At 57.4% G+C, this 19,945-nt stretch overlaps 1 protein-coding gene across 5 annotated transcripts in view; it reads right to left on the minus strand.

Moving 5' to 3' along the window:
- MROH1 (maestro heat like repeat family member 1) overlaps positions 1–19,129 on the minus strand; it is a 63,162-nt gene extending 44,033 nt beyond the window's left edge. For 4 of the 5 annotated variants that reach the window (XM_086696083.1, XM_086696081.1, XM_086696082.1 and 1 more), the window contains exons 1-6: positions 18,868–19,127; positions 8,148–8,214; positions 6,999–7,144; positions 2,617–2,748; positions 1,938–2,100; positions 1,670–1,768 (exon numbers count right to left, since the gene is read on the minus strand). In XM_086696083.1, coding sequence (XP_086552209.1) covers positions 1,670–1,768; positions 1,938–2,100; positions 2,617–2,748; positions 6,999–7,144; positions 8,148–8,169 — 562 coding nt within the window. In that variant the 5' untranslated portion in view covers positions 8,170–8,214; positions 18,868–19,127. Of the gene's footprint in view, positions 1–1,669; positions 1,769–1,937; positions 2,101–2,616; positions 2,749–6,998; positions 7,145–8,147; positions 8,215–18,867 lie in introns of all 5 variants that reach the window. The other variant, XM_086696084.1, reaches the window with a different exon arrangement.
- Between the last annotated feature and the right edge of the window lie 816 nt (positions 19,130–19,945).

The following is a 19,945-nucleotide window of genomic DNA, read 5'->3' on the forward strand; positions in this document are numbered from 1 at the left end:
TGCTGCCGCCGTCGCTCTGGGAGACGCCGGTCGCGGGCAGCAATCCGGGGCCGCCGTCAGCGCCACACGGTGTGGTCAGGCTGCCCGCGCACCGGCTGTCCGGGGGACGCCGTCTCCACCTCCGGGCGTTCTGGCTCTTCTCCCTCCAGCCACAGCATCAGCAGACGCAACCGGGAAGGACCCTGGGGCACCAACTTCTGTTCGTGGCCCCGGGCCAGCAGACACGGGAGGCCTCGGCCCACTCACGGCCCACCATGCCAGCGGGAAGGGCCGCTCTCTCCTCCAACGGCAGGCGGGGGAGCGTCGGTCAGCGGAGAGCACCGCGTGCCCTGCAGACAGCACGTCCGCCGCAGAGCGAACACTGCTCACACGCGATGGACGCGGACGCGGTAAAAACCGTCAGTGGCATTAGAAGGGTCGGTTCTTCGGCACCTCGGGCCGGCCCCCCGCTCGCGACCTCGGCAGCTGCAGGGATGGAGCTGCGTCCTTCCCGAGGAGCCCTCGGCTGCGACGCGGGGTCTCCTTACTCCCCCTCCAGCCTGGATGCGCCGTCCTAGGTGACCTCCCAGCTCCCCACCCCCCCTTGCTTCCAGCACCTGAAAACACATCCCCACACCCCACCTTCTGGGTCCTGCTCTGCCATCCAGCCCGGTGGGAATCCCCGGCTCAGCTGTCCCAGGACCCTGACGAAAATTCTCGTTACCCGAAACCAGGTCAAGGAGGGTTCCTACACTTTAACCCGGGGAGTCTGCCATCACCCGCGGTGGGAGGAGCGCGTGAGAAGAAGACAGGAAGGAGGCCGTGGCAGGGACAAGGGACATGGGAGCGAGGGGCCGTAAGGACAGCCGGCAGGAGCTGGAGCCCCTCCCCGGGGCCCCAGGATCCGAAGCCCCCGCGAGCGGGGCGGACGAGGGCCCCGGGCTCCAGTATGCTGCTGTGAAAGGCCCCAGGCGCCCCCAAGTACATGGCAGGGAGTGGGGGCAGCAGGCCGGCCGGCAAATACCCGACAAGCCCTCAGCTGAGCTCCAGGTGCCCTGACCCTGTCCAGTCACCACACCCTTCCCTTCCCGAGGACCCTCCTAACCGGAGCCCTGCTCCCCACTCAGTGCCAGGGCTGCGGGCGTTCCAGAGGAAGCCACGCAATGTGGGCGCAGCCGCCCACGGCACCTTCCACGCTTCAGGACCCTCTGCCCTCCTCCCAACAGGAACGCCTCCCTTGCCTCGAAGGGCCCGCCGTGAGGAGCCATCCCCCCCACACCCCCTCCACACCGTGCACGGACCCCGCCCTGAGAAGCCGTCCCTGCTGAGTGCACAGAGGGCAGCAGACCCGGGAGGGAGGGGAGTAAGGACCCCTTTCGGAGATGCCCAGTACTGAGCAGGGAGAGATGTGGGAAGTCTCTGCGGCTCTGGGGAGGTTTCTTCCCGCACCCCCGCAAGTGTCCCGGCCTCGGGGAACCGCACTGTGAGGTACAGGGGCCCCTGCCAGCGGACAGAAGCAGCCGGACGCCCGGGCCGAGTCCCCGCCTGCAGCAGTGCCCACCCGCCCACACGTCCGCAGTCACCCAGGGCCGCTCAGCCCTCCTCCGCCGCCCAGAGGACTCATGACCCTCCCCAGACCCAAGGGGTGGGCAGGCGGCTCCCAGCCCCCGCCCCGGAGACCCCATCTTACCACAGCAAAACGCCACCCTCATCGTATCGTGCTTGGCCATGCCCAGCATGGGGAGCATGGTGCTCAGGATGGACGTCAGGAAGGGCACCATGCCGAACACTGCAAAATGGGGGGGGGGGGGCGTCAGGGAACCCCCGCCTCACCTGGCGTGGCCGCAGTGCGCCCGCCCCGTGCCCCCAGGCCACACGGCCTGGGGCGGGTGGTGGAGAGGTCCCCCCCCCCCCCACTCGCTCCGAATGCCGGTGGGGGCAGGCCAGGCGGAACCTACCGTTGGAAGCCGCCAGGTTGGCGAGGGTCTGCACGACGAAGTAGTGCGGCAGGGCCCCAGGCTGGAACTTGCTCAGCACCTCCTCCATCACCAGGCCGATGAACTGCTTCCCAACAGCCACCAGGACGTTGCTGGCAGCCTGCTGCCAGTCACACACCAAGTCCTGTACCCCCCGCCCCGAAAACGTGCACTGATGCCCCGATCAAGCAAGGGACACAGGACCTCACCCTGAAATTGCCCAAGAAGCAACAATGGGACGTCGTGCCCTGTTCTCAGGCTCCCCGTGAGCACCTGCTAGAGAACTCTCCCAAGCCCCCTCCCCCAGTATCCCCTGCTCCCCCCTCCCCCCAGGAGCCGAGCACCTGCCCCCTCCACCTGCAGGGAGAGGAAAGTGCTGCCACCGGGAGCCGGCCCCACGCAGAGCCTGGCAACGTCCTCCTCACGCTGGGGGGCCGGCACCGGTGCCCCTGCATCTGCCCTGAGACTTCCAGAAGTTTGTCTCTGCTCCAGCTCCACCTCTACACTTATGGGCGGGCCTCCCCATCCCAGCAGGGCACTCAGTGTGCAGGAAGGGGCGGCCGGCCCAAGGCAGCCAGATGCCAGCCCACGTTCCCAATGCGCTCGGGTCAAAGTCCTAGGAAAGAAGCTCCCCTCCCCGAGCAGGCAGGTGCCCCCATACCTTCACCCTGGTCATCTCGCTGGAGGCCAGGAAGATGACAGCCCTGGCCAGGTCCTTGTCCAGGTCACTGATGTGACTGCTCACGACCGTCTCCATGGCCCTCAGGATCATCGTCCGGTAAGGATGTGCCAACTGACCAGAGAAACCATCGAGGAAGGTCCTGGAAGGGGAGCTCGCACCCAGGCAGCCTGCTGACACCTGCTTTCTCTATGGGGTGACTCAGCTCACAGTCACCCCTGGCTGCCCCAACGCGGGAGGTCAGGGCCTGGCCACTCCTCATGCCCCAGACTCTCGGGCCTCGCACAGGAAAGGACCGTGAGAAGCGGGTGAGGGCACGAGGTCGTCAGCAGGTGCCAGGAGTGTTCTGTGCAACACCCGCAGTGAACAGATGGTGGCCCTCGTGCTGTGGCCGGGGTCTCCGGGCCAGAAGCTCTCCTGCCCCGAGAGGTCCTATCACAACAGAGTTTGCTGCCACCGGGAGGTTTTGGGGCTCCCCAGGGAGACCGGTCAGAGGAGACTGCTTGACAGGCCCTCTCCTTACTCAGGCGCGCCCCGCCCCGAGGGGGCCTTGTCTGTCACAGCCCTCCCCACGCTTCTCCCGACCTGACCTCGCCCCAAGGGCTGAGGCTGGACGGTAAAATGACGGCACTGCCGGCCCTGTCCTAGGGTTCCTCCCCTGCTCCGGGTGGGCCCTCCACCCGCCCAGACACAGTCCTCGTCGGCACCTGGCAGCCGTGGCCCCACCTGGCACTCATCCTCGCCTCAACTGAGGACGTGTGGTGACGGCTGGGAGCGGGGTCCGGGGCCAGGAAGCCAAGGTGCCTCGCTGCAAGGACGGACCGCAGCAGAGGTGAGGTGAACAGAGCAGGGCGCGGCCAAGGGAGAGGCTCCACCGGGTCAGGAGCCCCGGGGCGCTCACAGAGACCGGAGGGGAGGGCAAGAAACAGGCAGGGGGCAGGGAAAGACCAAGACCGGCCTTCCCGTGAGGACCTCCCGCCCCCAGGAGCGAGGCATCCAGGTGGAGGGGGGTCCGGCACACACGGCAGCACGCGGTGCCCTGGTCTGTGCCGGGACAGGACTGAGCCTGGGCGACCAGAGGAAAAGGGGCCAGAAAGACAGGCGACTTGGGCTGGTGGAGGGAGCTCTGTCAAAGCAGGGGTTCCCTCCCACGGAGGCCACCAGCAGCCTCCTGCACTGTGGGGCCCACCCATGGGCACGATTTTTGTTCCTGAAAAGAGCCAACGCAGATGGTAAACACCTCTAGATCGACGAACAGATCCCACGAAACCTGCCTCAGATTCCCGGGGGAAAGCTCCAGTGTTAGCTTTTGTTCTCTGGGTGATAAACTGCGTCAAAATTCATTTGACTGCATACACAAAGGTTTTTCCCGGGCTCTCGACTCTATTGCATTCGTCTCTACGCCCGTCTCTCTGCCCTGTCTCTCTGCCCGTCTCTCTGCCCCGTCTCTCTGCCTGTCTCTCTGCCCCATCTCTCTGCCCCGTCTCTCTGCCCGTCTCTCTGCCCCGTCTCTCTGCCCGTCTCTCTGCCCCGTCTCTCTGCCCCGTCTCTCTGCCCGTCTCTCTGCCCCGTCTCTCTGCCCCACCTCTCTGCCCCGTCTCTCTGCCCCGTCTCTCTGCCCGTCTCTCTGCCCCGTCTCTCTGCCCGTCTCTCGGCCGGTCTCCACCGTGGTGTTCGGCTCCAGCGGCCCTGTAGTAAGCCTTGAAGTCAACGAGTGTGAGTCCCCAGCTTTGTTCTTTTTCAAGACTGTTTTGGCTGTTCAGGATCCCTTGAGGTTTCGTCTGACTTTTAGGATGGCTTTTTCTATTTCTGCAAAAACCATCCCTGGGATTTTGATAGGGATCGCAACAGTCGCCTATTTTTAAAGAAAAAGGTTTTCTGTTTCCATTTTACATTGCTCTTAAAGTTCAACGGGCAGAACACTAGCCCCATCAGAACAAGATGTAGTGCTCCGCGGCACGCGGTGATAAAGCCACGGGCCCGTCACCCGAGCAGGGCAGGAACCGCGCTGGGGTGGCCCAGGGACCAGCCGGCCCAGAGCGGGCGTGGGAGATTTCCGGCTCCACACTCTCACGTGCTGCCAGCGAGCCCGTCGTCCCGCCTTCCCCCCAGCGCTGACCGGTTCTGCTCAAGAAGAGCTGCTCGAGAACCTGCGCCGGGTCATCTGCAGGAAGGACCTTTGCCACGGGACGCAAAGGTCGGACAGTCACCACATGGTCCCGATGCATGAAGTGACTACCAGCACCTGTCTAAGGTCCTGACCTGGGTCAGTGGAGGAGTCAACTCGCTGCCGAGCACGCTGGGATTTTAACCCCTAGCAGAATAACTCAGCGCCAAGTAAACTCTCACACAAGTCTCTCTCTCGGAATAAATACACAAACATGTAAAAAACAAACGAAAGACCTCCCTTGTGTTAGGATGAGATTCTAGAGAAAACCAGACACGAATGCATGAAGTTGAAACCAGCCAAAAAAAAAGAGAACAAACAGAAGAAAACCTTTAGTTACCAGTTCAAAGTTTGATTTTACTATTGCTACAAACGGTCTCCCAAAATGCCTGTGCTGAAACCTAACCCACCTAACCCCAAGGTGACAGTATTGGGAGGTGGGTCTTCAGGAAGCGAGCAGGTCAGGAGGGTGCAGCCTCAGGGGTGCAGCCTTCTAAAGAGGCTCCAGAGAGCTCCCTCCTCCCTTCTGCCATGTGAGGACAGGGTGAGGAGAAAGCCGCCTATAAAGTAAGAAGCGGGTGTCCACCGCACACAGAACCTGCCGGCACCGTGATCTCAGACTCCCGGCCTCCAGAACTGTGAGAGACCCAAGCCTGCTCGTGCTGGAGTGACCCTGACCGACCCAGACGACTACTTCTGCCTCTGTTCCGCCAGCCACTTCCCGCCCATGGGCCTGAGAGCCACCGTGCAGGGACGGTCTGTCCCCGTGTGCGCCCCGCCCACGCGTCCAGGGAGAGTCAGTGGGAGGTGAAACCCCATAACGCACGGTGTGAGGATGCCAGGCAGGTGGCAAGACCTGGGGGCGGGGGGGGGGGTGGCGTAGGGGCAGAGAGAGGTGCCTGGCGAGGAGCTCAGTCGAGAGGACAGAACTTCCCACTTCATATACTTTTACTGCAAACACGCAAACATGAAAGGGAGAGCTTTCTTCTTAAAGTGATGAAAGAAACCAAAAAGGCTGGAAGAAGTGCAAAATCCTAGATGAGCTAGAAAACGGCCAGAAGGAAGCCCACGACGTCTTGCTGCGTATGGGTCGCTAACAATCACAAAGGCTCTCAGCCACACACGGAAGGGCCAGCGCCCGGCACGTGAGCAGCGCGAAGCTCCACGAAGCCACGGAAGAGCCGCGGTGGACACGCACAGCGCCCGAGCACGAGCGTGCACTCTCCCCACTCGCTCTATGCACAGTCCCCACGGGCGGCCCTAGTGTGCCTACGTGCACATAAAAGGCCAGAAAGGCTAAGAGGGCCAAAGCTGGGATGGGGGGGGGGGGGTGGCCCTAAGCTGCCGTATGATCAGCTCAGTGGCCACCCGGTGGGACTGACCTACTGCCTAGGAGATGGCGGTCCCACGTGAGAGAGAAGTAGCTCCCGCCGTACAGGGATCCCCTTTTCCACCTCAAAGTATTAGATCAAACACAAGGAAAACTGGTCTTTTAAGGCTGTGAAAGTGCCTCTCCCTCCGAGGAAGGGCCCAAAGCACACCGAAAACAACCAGAGCTGGCACACAACCACTTCAGACCCGGGGCCGGCAGCGACTCCGGAACAGAGAGCTGGCTCCCAGCCTCCTCTGCGGCACCGACGGGCACGCCCGCGTCCCTGCAGGGCTGCCCTGGGCACGGCCAGCACGGGGGGCCCGCGGTCCGAGGGAGGGCGGCGAGGGAGAGGGCCCGGGCTCCGCGGGCGGCCCCGCTTCGAACGCCTTCCGCCCTCCCTCGCGCGCTCGTCCACCCGTTCCTCTGGCGGTCCCTGACGGCGAGTGGCCTGCTCTCTCTCCCTCGGGGGATAGCACACACCCCGGCGAGGAGAGCTGTCCGTCCTCGAGCCAGCGACTGAGCGGGGACGCCAACACAGCCTGGGCCTGTGAGCAGCTGGATGCCGTGCCGCTGACCGCCTGACGTGCCCACCCGGTGCCCCCGCGACGGGACGGACCCACAGGCCACAAGTTGAGGCGGCTCACGTGTCCCGGAAATGCCCCGTGTCGGGGGAACTTGGACCGGAAGGGGCGGCTTTCTACTCATAGCAACCGGGACCCCGGCTTTGCAGCCACCCCTCCCCTACAGACCCCGCCCCAAGGACCCCGGAGCACCTAGAGGAGCGGCTCACCCCCCCGACACCCGCCAGCCACGGGCAGGGAATACCTTCTCGTGCTGCCACAGGTACTCCTCACAGGCTCGGAGCACCTCCGCTGGCTGCGCCTCTCCGAGGGCGCACAGGGCGCCACAGACCTGCTCCTGCACCAGAGGGTCCTTGTCGGTGATGGCCTCCAGCAGGACGGTGGACAGCTCTACAGAGACAAAGCCCGGCGTGCGTGCTCAGGCCCGGCCGACCCCGCCAGCCACCGCCTGGGCCTGTGAGTTGGAGGACGCCTACCCTTCCCCGACCCCTGTACTTTCCCGTTGCCCCAGCAACCTCCCCCAGGCCCCACCGCCTGGCCACCTGGCACACCTCGGCCGCACACACCCGAGGCACTCTTGCACACACACTGCCTCCCTCCGGCCTGCTCGCCAGGGTCTCTGTCTGGGACCCACCGGCCGGCTGCTCCGAGGCCACCCTGGCTAACTCCTGACCTTCCGTCCCAGGCCATGTTTGCTTCGTGCCCCCCGCCCCCCCCCCCCCCCGACCGTGGCTGCTGTAAAAGGCAGGTGTTATAGACTCAGGGCTAGGTGGCCATCTACCCCACACCGGGCAGCACCCGAGGTCTGCCACCTGCCCCCAGAGACAACTCTCCACCGTCCCATCCCTGCTGGTCAATGCTCCACACTCAGAGCCAGACCTCTCCGGCTCGGTGCCCCCGGACAGGACCCTGCCATCCTCAGTGTCCCCAGAGCCAGGGCCCGGGGCCTGCGAACGGCGCTTATGGATCCTCACTCCTGGGGGAGGCGCTCTGTGGGGCGAGGACGTCTCTCCCCTCGCCTCAGCAAACCGCTGGCCCTGGGGGCAGGGACAGGGTGGACAGCCAGGGTGGCTGCTGGACCCAGGTCTTGTGTAGAAAGGGGCAGAGGCACAGGGCCCCCCTACTCAGAGCACAAAGCCCCCTTCGCCCGGCAAACATCACTCCCCACACCACACGGAGCCTGCAGCCCAATCGGCCCCCTCTGATTCAGCAGCTACGCAGACAACGACCTCGTTTTCTTTTCTTTACCGAGAGCTCGGAGAGAGCCTGTTCACGCCATGCGACAGTGCTTCCCTCAAAGCCCGTTCACTCAACGCCACGCTCGGCCGGGTCCCAGACTCCAAGCTGGCAGGCGCTCCATTACCCCATGTCCCTGCCCAGCCCACTCACTCACTCTTCACGTAGGGCTCTGCCATCTCGGCCGCCTCACCGGCGTCAGCTCGGGCGGCTTCTTCTCAAACCTGGAGTAACCGAAAACACATTTAAACCGTAAGAGTCCTCGGTTTACAGGCCGTCACCGTGTTTGTATAAACCATGATTTCAGGGGCGCCTGGGGGCTCGGGTAAGCGGCCGACTCTTGATGTCAGCTCAGGTTATGATCTCACGATTTATGGGATTGAGCCCCACGTCAGGCTCTGTGCTGACAGCGCAGAGCCTGCTTGGGATTCCCTCTCTCTCTGACCCTCCCCTGCTCACACAGTCTCTCCCTCTCTGTCTCAAAAATAAATAAATAAGTAAGCTTAAAAAAACAGGCGTGAAACAGGACATCAGTGCCTTCTCGCGAGGGAGCCATCTGGCACACGGCGGATGGCGGTCACGGAGGGCGGAAGGCGCCCTCCCCCACGGTTCCCAGCTCCCCTCTGCCGCACCCGGCAGCCCGGCCAGGGTGATGTGAGCCCGCACGGTGAGAGGGGCAGATGTGCCCCCCGACTCCACCTACAGCAGCTTCCGTCACTCTGTAAACGAGAGAGGGCGCGCACGAGGCTGACGTCACCCATCACCCGCAGTCTGTGCACAGCAGGGAAACCTGTCCCCGAGAGCCAAGGACAAGGCAGATCACCACAGGCTTGACACCCCGTGCCTGAGAATTCTAGCACAACGAGAGACGCTGGAAGGGCAGCATGGGGTCTGGCGGGTTCACTGGCAGAGGAAACCAACCATCCAAACCGCCCCTGGCATTTGAGAGATGTGGCTTTCAGGCACTACACGCCTCGAGGCAGCCCTTGCAGCAGATGGGCCCCGAGAGTAAAACCCACCAGTAGGCAAATGCCCCTGCCTCTTCAGCGCAGGGCCACGCTCGGACCTACGTGACACTCTCCAAGGTCCTATAAGGTCAGAGGGACCTCAGGCCCTCGGCGCTGTAGCTGACGGCTTTCTAACACTGATGTCTTCCGTGAGCTGGCAATCCCACCGCCCCTCGATGGGTCGCCTCCATCTTGGACCCTCCCCTGATCACCTCTCATCCATAAAAGGACAGAGACGAGAGAGGAGGTGCCATGACCTGGCCCTAACCAAGCAAGAGGACACTCATCTGGCTACGAACACAGGAAGGAAGGAAGTGAGAAATCCCGGGGCGAGTGGTGGCAGAATTATAAGTGAGTGACAACACCACACATGCCCAGGAAGGCAGACCGGCCCAAGCACACACACGTGCCCCACCAAAACCTCAATGAGATGACCAGAGAAGATGCAAGTACTTTTTTTCAATTTTTAAAAAGATTTTACTTTTAAGTCATCTCTACATCCAACATGGGGCTCAAGCTCACAGCCCCGAGATCAAGAGTCCCGTGCTCCACGACTGAGCCAGCCAGGTACCCCGAAGATGCAAGTTTTAAAAGAATAAACCCACAAGCACACTAGAAAACAAGATAAAATTAGCAAACCAGAAATCTCCAGGAATCCCAGGCAGAGAGAAAGCAGAAGAAGACACTGGTTCAAAGACGCTGGCATCAGCAAGGTGTTTCCCCTTTCTTCCTGGAAAGCATCTAAAAGTAACAAGGAAAACAAGAAATAGAAACACACATTTCACTTGTGGCAGAGCAAGAAGGTGGCCAAAAAACCCAAACCCACAAAGGATGAAGGGCTGAAAGGTCGCAGCCATCAGGCAGGGTATGAAGTATGCTGGCAGCAGGTTCCAGAAAGAATCCGAAGATCTTCTCAAAGGCAGTGGTGACACATGCTCAGACAGAACCCAAATCCCGATGCCTAGACCTGGTCTGCATCTACGAGACAAGCGGCTGCCCCCAGAGGGGACACGGCTGCCTGTCTCCACTACCCAGGAAGAAACAGGGTTAAACCAACTCAAATTCCAAGTTCGAAACGCTCTTCCTACAAGTGCAAAAGGCCACATGCACCCACCTCAAACAGGAGCAAAGAGTAAGTAACAAGTGTAAGAGGCTTCAGCTCCCAGCCCAGACGGGAGTAACGGACCAACTGCCCTCCTGACCCAAACCACTAGAAAGCTTGACGAAACACATGGACCTGCAGTTCTCAGGGTGACAGACGTCAGGAGATGAAGGACGGGAGCCCTGGAGCCACTCCAGCTCACGGCCCGGAGGGTGCATCCAGGCTGAGGAGGAATCACCGGGACCCGGCAATACCCCCGGCTTGACACACCTAGGAGCATCTTGGGAGACCTAGGTCCTGCCAGTCTATAGACGCTAGCACCACAGAGAACTCCAGAGATCTGCAGAGGGTCCTGGCGGACTTACTGGGCAGTGCTGGGCAGCAGAGTAATGTGCCCAAAGATGCCTATGTCCTCACCCCCAGAACCTGTGAATATGTTACATGTCAAAAGGGACTCAGCAGGTGGGATTAAAGGTACAGACCCTGAGGTGGGGGGACTCCCCTGGCTCATGCGGGTGAGACTAGCGAAAGGGTGTATGTAAATCCTTAAACTGCAGAGAACCCCTCCCAGCGGGGCAAAGAGAGGAGATGGAAGGAGGAGGAGGAGAAATTGGAAGCGTGAGAAGGATTCAACCCCCCCTGGCTGGCTTTAAAGACAGAGGAAGGAGGCTCTGGACCACATAATTTGGGTGGCCTCTAAAAGCCGGACGTGTCCCTTAGTTTACAGCCAGCAAGGAAACGGGGACTTCGGTCCTACAGCCACAACGAACCAAATTGTGCCAACAACGTGAAAGAGCAGGAGAGATTCTCCCCAGAGACCCCAGCAAGGAGCACGGCCCTACTGCCTCCAGCCTAAAGTTCTCAGGGACTCTAGGATAATACGTATACATCATTTAAGGCACTAAGTCCGTGGTAACTTATCATAGCAGCAACAGAAAACTGATTCAAGCACCATATCTGAGAAAAAACTACCAAAGCCAGGGAAAGAACTACCCAAAAAACCCAGCAGAAACATCACCAGAACTCACAACAGACCAGGAACAGGGCTGTTCCCAGCAGCCCAAGGGGAAAACGTCAAAAGTCAGAGTATTGGGAAGAGCACTCAAAAGGGTTTTGCCTTGGTAAAAAAATAAAATTAGCCATAGGCTAGACGCTGTCTGCTCTCACCTAACAAAGCTAAAAGTAAGACCTGAAGGGGCGCCTGGGTGGCTCAGTCAGTTAAGGGTTTGACTTCAGCTCAGGTCGGGATCTCATGGTTTGTGAGTTCAAGCCCCACATTGGGTTCTCTGCTGTCAGCTCGCAGCCCACTTCAGATCCTCTGTCTCCCTCTCTCTGCGCTCCCCCCCCACACTCACACTTTCTCTTTTCTCTCTCTATATCTCTCTCAAAAATAAATAAACGTTTAAAAACAAATAAAGTGGGGCACCTGGATGGCTCAGTCGGTTTAGCGGCCGACTTTGGCTCAAGTCATGATCTCATGGTTCGTGGGTTCAAGCCCCGTGTTGGGCCCTGTGCGGACAGCTCAGAGCCTGGAGCCTGCTTCGGATTCTGGGTCTCCCTCTCTGCTCCTCCCCCCTCACACTCTGTCCATCTCTCTCTCAAAAATAAATAAAGCTTAAAACAAATTTTTTCAAATAAATAAAAACAAAAAAAGACCCGAAAAGATCAAATTGTTCCCAAGTAACTTAGCTACATCCCAGCAAAGTTCAAGAATAACAGCAACACAAAAATACCTAGCACCAGCAAGGTAAAATAACATGTCTGACATCCAGCAAAAAATTACTCGGCATGCAAAGAAGCAAAAAAAAAAAAAAACAAAAACAAAAAACAAAAAAACCAAAAAACATAAAACAAAACAAAAACAAACCACAATGAGAATGAATCAGTCAATATAACTGATCCAGAAACGATGCAGAAGAATTCATAGACAAAGACAGCTAGACAGTTATAACTGTATTTCACAAGAAACCACAGGAAAGACCACACGTTAGCATAAAGAGGTTAAAAGGGGGGGTAAAGAAAAACGAGGCCGACACCAGTCGCAAGAAAGCTGGAGTAACTATATGAATAGACAGAGTAGGTTTCAGAGGCATAACAACCCTAAACGTTTATGTGCCTAATAGCAGAACTTCAAAAATCACAAAGCCAAAACGAATAGAAATGCAAAATGAAATAGAAAAATAGAAATTATAGTAGAGATTTCTCTATAACTGACAAAACAATTGTACAGATAATCAGTAAGGGTACAGAAGACCTGAACAATACTGTCAACCGACTTGACCTAAGTAGTATTTATAGAACCATCTATTCATCACAAGTAGTATATTCCTTCCAAAAGCACATGGAATGCTAACCAAGACTGACTACATTCTGGGCATTAAAACAAATCTCGGCAAATTTAAAAAGTCAAAAATCTTCCCGTAGAGGGGCACCTGGGTGGCTCAGTCAGTTAAGCGTCCAATTTCGGCTCAGGTCGTGATCTCGCGGTTCATGAGTTTGAGTCCCGCATCAGGCTCTGCACTGGTGGTGCGGAGCCTGCTTGAGATTCTCTCTCTCCCTCTCTCTGTCCCTTCCCCGTTTGCTCCCTCTGTCTCAAAATAAATAAACTTAAAAAAATAAAAAAATAAATCCTCCCAAAGAGAAAGTTCTAGATGAAAGGCCTAAATGACTTCCCTGGGGGAATTCTACCAAACATTTAAGGAAGAAGTAATACCAACTCTACACAAATTCTTCCAAGAAAATTGAAAACAAGGGAATACTTCCCAACTGATTCTATGAGGCCAGCATTACTCTGATAACAAAAGCAGGCAAAGGTATTACAAATAATGAAAATCATAGGCCAATATCCCTCACAGGCACAAATGTAAAAATTCTTAACGATATTTTATCAAATCATCCAATAACATATAAGAAGAATAGTACATCAGGGGCGCCTGGGGGACTCCGTTGGTTAAGCATCCAACTCTCGGTTTCAGCTCAGGGCATCATCTCGTGGTTCATCAGTTCAAGCCCCATGTCAGGCTCTGTGCTGACAGCAGAGACAAAACAGATGAACATAAGGGAAGGGAATAAAAATAATATAAAAACAGGGAAGGGGACAAAGCATAAGAGACTCATAAATCTGGAGAACAGAGGGTTACTGGAGGGGTTGTGGGAGGGGGGATGGGCTAAATGGGGGAGGGGCATTAAGGAATCTACTCCTGAAATCACGCTGCACTATATGCTAACTTAGAGGTAAGCTAAAAAATATATATGTATATAATATTTTCACTATGAATAAATTATATACAACATTAAAAAAAGAAAAATTGGGGCTCCTGGGTGGCTCAGTCTGTTGAGTATCTGACTCTTGATTTCGACTCAGGTCATGATCCCAGGGTCATGGGATCGGGCCCTGCATTGGGCTCCACACTGAACGTGCGGCCTGCTTAAGATTCTCTCTCTCCCCTTCAGCCCCTCTCTCCCGCTCATGCGCTAAAATAAAATTTTTAAAAAGTTAAAGAAAACTTAAATAAATGGAGAGGTATACTGTGCTAAGATATCTTCCTAAATGTATCTATGGATGCATTCCAGTCAAAATCCTAGCAGGCTTTTTGTAGAAATGGACGAACTAATTCTAAAATTCACCTGAAAGTGTGAAGACTTAGAATTGCCAGAACACTTCTGGAAAAAAAAGATTGGGGGACGTACCCTACCTGACATCAAGACTTATATGGCCGATTGATTTTTAACAAAGGTACAAAGTCTATTCAGGGGAGAAGGGATAGTCTCGTCAACAAGTAGTGCTGCACAGCTGGGCATCTGCATCCAATAAAACAAACTTCAGCCTAAACCTCACACCACGTATAAAAACTCAAAATGATTTACAGACCTAAATGTAAAAGTTAAAACTGTAAAACTTCTGAGGGAGGGAAAAAAAAAAAAAAGAAGAAGAAAATCTCCACGACTGACACCAAAGGCAAAATCTACGCCAAAAAAAAAAAAAAAAAAAGACTTGATAAACTTAAATTCATCAAAAAACTTCTTCTCTTCGAATACACTGTTAAGGGAATGAAATTAATGGCACCAAGTCACACCCCTCGGTGACAGACACAGCGTAATAAACGTCAGCACCCCCCACTGCCCTCCTTCCCCTCCTTCGGCCCTTCACTCAGGCGGTAGACGCCCTACTGCCCCACTGAGGTCCTGTACCCCGCCTGTCTCATGGACCGTCCTGCCTGGGCCACCCCCCCACACGCCTCCTCCGGGCCCAGAGTGCTGACCTTTACAAACGCTGACCCTAGCAGGCCTCACCGCGACTTACCAGTCCTCCTGCTGCCCACAGAACCTAACGCCTTCACCACGGGCTGTCGTGACCCGGACCCAGGCCCAAACCCCTCTCTGCTTCTTTCTCCGTCCTTTACGTTCTAGGTGTCCTGGCCACCTGCAGACCCCTGGCCACGGTCTGGACTCTCAGCACCTCTGCAAGGACGTCCTGCCTGGCCTCTACCACGGGACTCCTGCTCACCCAACCTTCCGGCAAGTGATGGAATGTTCCCACAACCCTTTGTTCACACGATGAATATAAGATCAGTTGTATGTTCCAGTTTCCCTGTCTTCTCCACTGCGCTGCAAGGGAAAAAGTTTTGGTTTTTACCCTTAGTGTGCACAGAATTTTTTAAAATACTGCTCATTGAAGGAATAAAATCAAAATCCTTCCGTATGATTCAATATTGTAAAACTGTCAACTTTCTGAATGTGTAAATATATGATTCAGGATACTGGAGGGTACTTGATGCAATGGTTCCAAAATTCATAGAGAAGAATTAACACGGGGGCGCCTAGGTGGCTCAGTCGGTTGAAGAGCTGACTCGGTTTCAGCTCAGGTCATGATCTCACAGTTTGTGAGTTCAAGCTCCACATCGGGCTCTGTACTGTCAGTGCAGAGCCTGCTTGGGATTCTTTCTCTCCTTCTCTCTCTGCCCCTCCCCACTCACATGCTCGCTGGCTCTCTCTAATATAAATAAATAAACTTAAAAAAAGAATGAACATACACGAATAGCCAATTAAACTTTTTAAAGTATATGAAGAGGAGGATTTATATTAAAGTGTATTAAATCAACAGAACTATATAGAAAGTCCAGAAATGAACACCAATAAGGAGGTAAATGTATTATACAAGAAAGGGTTTTACATCCTACAGACAGATTAGTCAACAATAAATAGCATTGAAATAGCTAGTTAAACACTCAGGGAAAAGCTTAGCCTCCCCACATCCTTCTTTATTCCAACACGAGTTCTAGATGCACATAAGAGTTAAATGGAAAAATGAAATGTAAAAGTCCTGGCAGAAAATACAGGCAGGGGCACCTGGCTGGCTCAGCCCATGGAGTATGTGGCTCTTGACCTTGGGGGCATGAGTTTGAGCGCCACACTGAACACAGAGATTGCTTAAATAAATACAGTTTAAAAAACAAAGAAAATATAGGTAAATATTTTATCATCTTGAAGTAGAAAAGGACGTTCTAAGCCCCACACAAAAACACAGACACCTTAATGAACACTGCTCAGTTTGACAATATAAAAGTTTAAAGTTTCTGAAGGTCAAAAACATACATAAGACTTGAAAACCATACACGTACACTTATACCTAAGCATACAAGCCTCCGTGCGCACACAACTCATCCAACCACCAGAGCAGAAGGTAAACAAAAGAGAAAGAAGGACAACTCACTCACAACAGGTGTAACAAGAGAAAAATGTGTCCCACATTAACATGCAAAGGAGCTCACCTACATCAGGATGACAAGCAGGAAAATGAACAAAGAGGGTACACAATTCCAGAAGAGACAGCCGGCAGAGGGGCAAGCCCTGGCCTCCCCCGCACTGGCAGGCAGCTTAGTTCAGGACTCGGGCATGGGCTCCATTTGTGTCACAAGGGAAAGGCTTGCAGGGAGGCCTGCTGCTCCACCAGCATCGGACGTCATCGGTGCCGTAGTCACTGCACAGCGGGGACAGGCAGCAGAGCCTGTGGGACATCTGCTGAGAGCCCTAAGGGTCACACCGTGCGATCGCGTCACCCATCTTGTGACACCCACCTTCTATCTACAGAAACCCTCACACAAGTGCACAGAGATGTTAGAAGAAAGACAAATACCAATCGGAGATCTGGTCAGATTTGTATAAAAAAACAAAAACAACCAATGAGAGAAAGTGGTGGGTAGGTACATTCGTATGAACCACAGTGCAAGGAGCGGAGCTTGACCATCAAACGGAAAAGGAAAGTGTGCCCAGCTGAGCAAGACCAGTTTTGTAGGGTCCCGTCCGCTGCCCCTGCCCCAGGCCGGGTGGCCCGTGTGCTGACACTGGACCCACAGGGACAGCAGCACAGACGCTGCTCTCTATGAAGACAAACCAACGGCGAGCAGACTGCTGATGGCAAACCAAGACGAAGGCTCTGCAGGGGAAGAGGGTGCAGAGACAAGGAAGGGTCTGGAAGGCACCCTGCATCTCACGGGCAGCGTGTGCCGAGCACCGACCGCCCGGGCGGTACCTTAGAGGCACCATCTCTTTTAACGCACACAGAGAGAGACACATCGCTAGGTAACAGCAGGGCGGGACCCAGCCGGGACCCAGCCAGGACCCACGCCCTGAAGCGCCCGCAGAGGTCAGGAGGGCAGGGTTCACAGGGTCTTCCCTGTCTGCATCCTACACCCTGTAGCGAAGCGGAGAAGCGGCTTCCTCCTCATTCACCTCAACTAAACAGTCACTGAACCGCATTTAGTAAGCCGACCAGGTGCCGTCCAAGCCCAGAGTCCAAGCCCCTGGCTTGAAGGGCACCCAGGTGTTTTACGGTTGCCACATGGCACGCGGAGGGCACAGAGATGCTGGGCCAACTGCAGCGAAGTGTCAGAAGGGGGCATGGGAGGTGAGGAGGCCATGGGCACCACTGCCCAGAGGCAGCCATGGGTCCACCTGACAGGCGTGTGGGAGACTGCGAAGTCAGGACACCCTGTGGGGTCACAGGAATGCCCCCCACCCCCGCAGCAGGCCCCGGGACTTCCCCTCTAGCACAGGAGCCAGAGGAAGAATAGACTTCCAGAGTTACCAACAAGGACGTGGGCTGATGACCTGGGAGAGGCAGTCCACGGCTCATTGCTCACAGTCACTTGATTACGCTATTTCTCAACGTTAGTCATGCCAAGCTGTGTCACTGGGTTCACATGCAAACCCCCAAAGCCAGGTAGCCCTCCAGCTCGGCAAAGAAACCACAGTCCTTGTAACTCCGGCAGCCGGTATCCCCTAAGCACCGGCCAGGAGCCACAGGGGCTTTCCTGGAGCCCCCACCCCAAAGAGACCAAATAACTTGGCTCATGGGACTCACGAGATCTGCGGCTGCAGACCAGCCTCAACCCGACTGCTTACCTGGGCCTCAGCGGACCCTAGGCCTGAAAACTAAGCGCAAACACCTGCTTCCAAGCACACGGGACTAGCGATGAATGCAGGTGCCACCTCTGATCCAACCATGTTTGCAGGCAGCTAACAGCCCCGGGGCGGGGGGGGGGGGGGATGAGAAACTGAGGTGCAGGTCTGAACAAGCCGGCAGCCTGCTTATTGGTTTCAAGGTAACCAAGTGAGCTCAACTCCGGTCACTCCTCTGTGATACCACGGAGAGACGGGAGACCCCGGCCCGCTTGAACCACGACGGCCTGAGGCCTGGAAAGGAGGACGCTGCGGACAGCAGCATGCTCAGGCCCCTGGGCTGCCAGGACTACAGGCGTGAGATGGAACCACATCACAGTCAAGCCGCTGAAGTTTCGCCTGACTGGCGCTTCCCACGGGGGTCTCCTGGGGCCCAGTGCCCACCGGGCATCCCCATCTGGACCAGGCGCCACCACTCAACCCCGACAGCTCTAGCACTCAACTCACCACCTTTACCCCTGACCTGTCCATGGCCCCCAACCCACCTGCCATGTCTTCCTGTCACCAGGCGCTCAGATATCTGGGCCAGGAACCAGCACCACCCCTTCCTGTTTCTCCACCTCGGCCAGGCACTCTATGGTCCGCTCACTGACCCTCTTCTTCTCACCCCTACCACCATCCCTTTCCAAGGTGGTCGCTGCCTCCAAGACTGTTGCCCCAAAGCCAGCCTCCACCGCAGCCCCACCTGCCCCTTCCCAACCGCCACACAGCCACGCCTCTGTGCCCCCCCACCCCTCGGTACTCAGCTCGCTTGAGCGGGTCAGCCCCGCCCCCACCTCGGCTAGGCTGGCGAAGGGGAGAGTGTGCAAGTGTGTTCAGTCCAGCCCTGCTCGCTCCGACAGAGCCCTCTCCTGGGGGCCTACCGCTGCACTGCAGGAAGGTCGGAGCCCAGCATCCGGGCCTGGGGGCCAGCCCCGGCCGCGCACCACCCAGCTCTCCCCTGGACTTGAGAGCTGGGTTTCCTGCGGCCCTTCCAGCTTTGCGACCTACACTCTGTGACCAATAATCCTCGTGACTTTGGACAAATTACTTCCCCGCTCCGGACCGCCTCCCTGAATGTCGGAGAAATCGGAAATGCAATGCCCCCTGAGCTTTGGGGCTCTCAGAGTTCAGGCTTGGCTTGCTCCATTGGACACCCCGGTGTCCTCGCGGCGGGGAGCAGGGGCGCGGACCTCACACCTCCCAGGGAGGGCACGGGCACCGGACTCGGCATCCCGAGTCTGCGTGAGGAAGGTGAGGGGCCAGGCAGCCGGGCCTCTTCCGGCTTGTGACGCGGCAAATCCGGCTCCTCCGGGGACTGGACGCACCTGAGCCCAGGGAAGGGGGCGGGCTCGGCCCCGCGACGCCCGGGACCCTCCTCGCGCTCGTCCGCTGACCTTGGAGAGGCGCCTCCCGACTTGGATTCCCGCACGGCCCGGCCGAGGGGGTGGCCCCCAGACTCTCGGGCCCAGGCTCCCCCGAGGGGCGCCTCTGCGAGCGAGCGCCGCCGGTCCCCGGCTCCCGGTCGCCGTTTACCTGAGAAGCTGCGGCCGCGGCGGCCCGGGCGCCGCCCTCCCGCCAAGCCCCGGACCGGAGTGGGCGGGGCCGCACGCCGAGCCCGCCCCCGCCGCCCTCCGCCAACCGCGGCCCGGCGCGCGGCAGTCCGGCCCCGCCCCCACACGATCTCTGCGCTCATTGGCCGGAGTCGCGTCCCTCTCCCCCTCTCTCCACCCCGCCCACCAGGCCCCAGAGAGCAGGAGTGCGCAAACTCCGCCTCGTGCTCCGCCCCGCCCCCGGTCGCCCAAAGCCCGCCCCTGCTGACAGTTGGGCCCGAGCGCGGCCGAGCTGGCCGCTAGGGGTGCGGCCGGTCACTGCGCAGGCGCGGGGCGTGCACTTCCCTCTTCGTCCGCCCGGGACCTGGCCTCCTCCCCCAGTCTGTTCCTGTCCTCCTTGGGCACTGACACCTCAAAGATGTCTGCACGCGGCTCCACGCACCGGGGAACGCACCGGGGGCCGCACCGGGGACTCGGGCTCGGCGCGTCACGGTGCTCAAAGCCAGTCCCCTCGCAAACGTACACCTGTCCTGGCGCACACGCCAGGTGGACCCAACCTGGACACACACGAGCAGTATCGTGCCCTATTTTCTCTCACACAGGAATGCACCCACTGAACACGCAACAAATATCCAGAGACCCCGGGGCCGCCGACTCCTCCGCGAACAGATAGATGCACGTTTAGTCGGCCAACGAGATGAGCAGGTCTCTGCATTGGGGACCCGGGGCTCTGGAGAGAAGAGCAGATAGGTGATAAGCAAACAAGACACACCAAGCACTGTGAGGCGGCGCAGCTGGCAAGTGGAAGGAGGTGTGTTCGGACTCAGAAGGGAAGAAGCCGGGAGAGAGCTGC

Source organism: Puma concolor, chromosome F2, assembly GCF_028749965.1.
Source record: "Puma concolor isolate L17-30 chromosome F2, mPumCon1.1.hap2, whole genome shotgun sequence".
Taxonomy (NCBI): domain Eukaryota; kingdom Metazoa; phylum Chordata; class Mammalia; order Carnivora; family Felidae; genus Puma; species Puma concolor.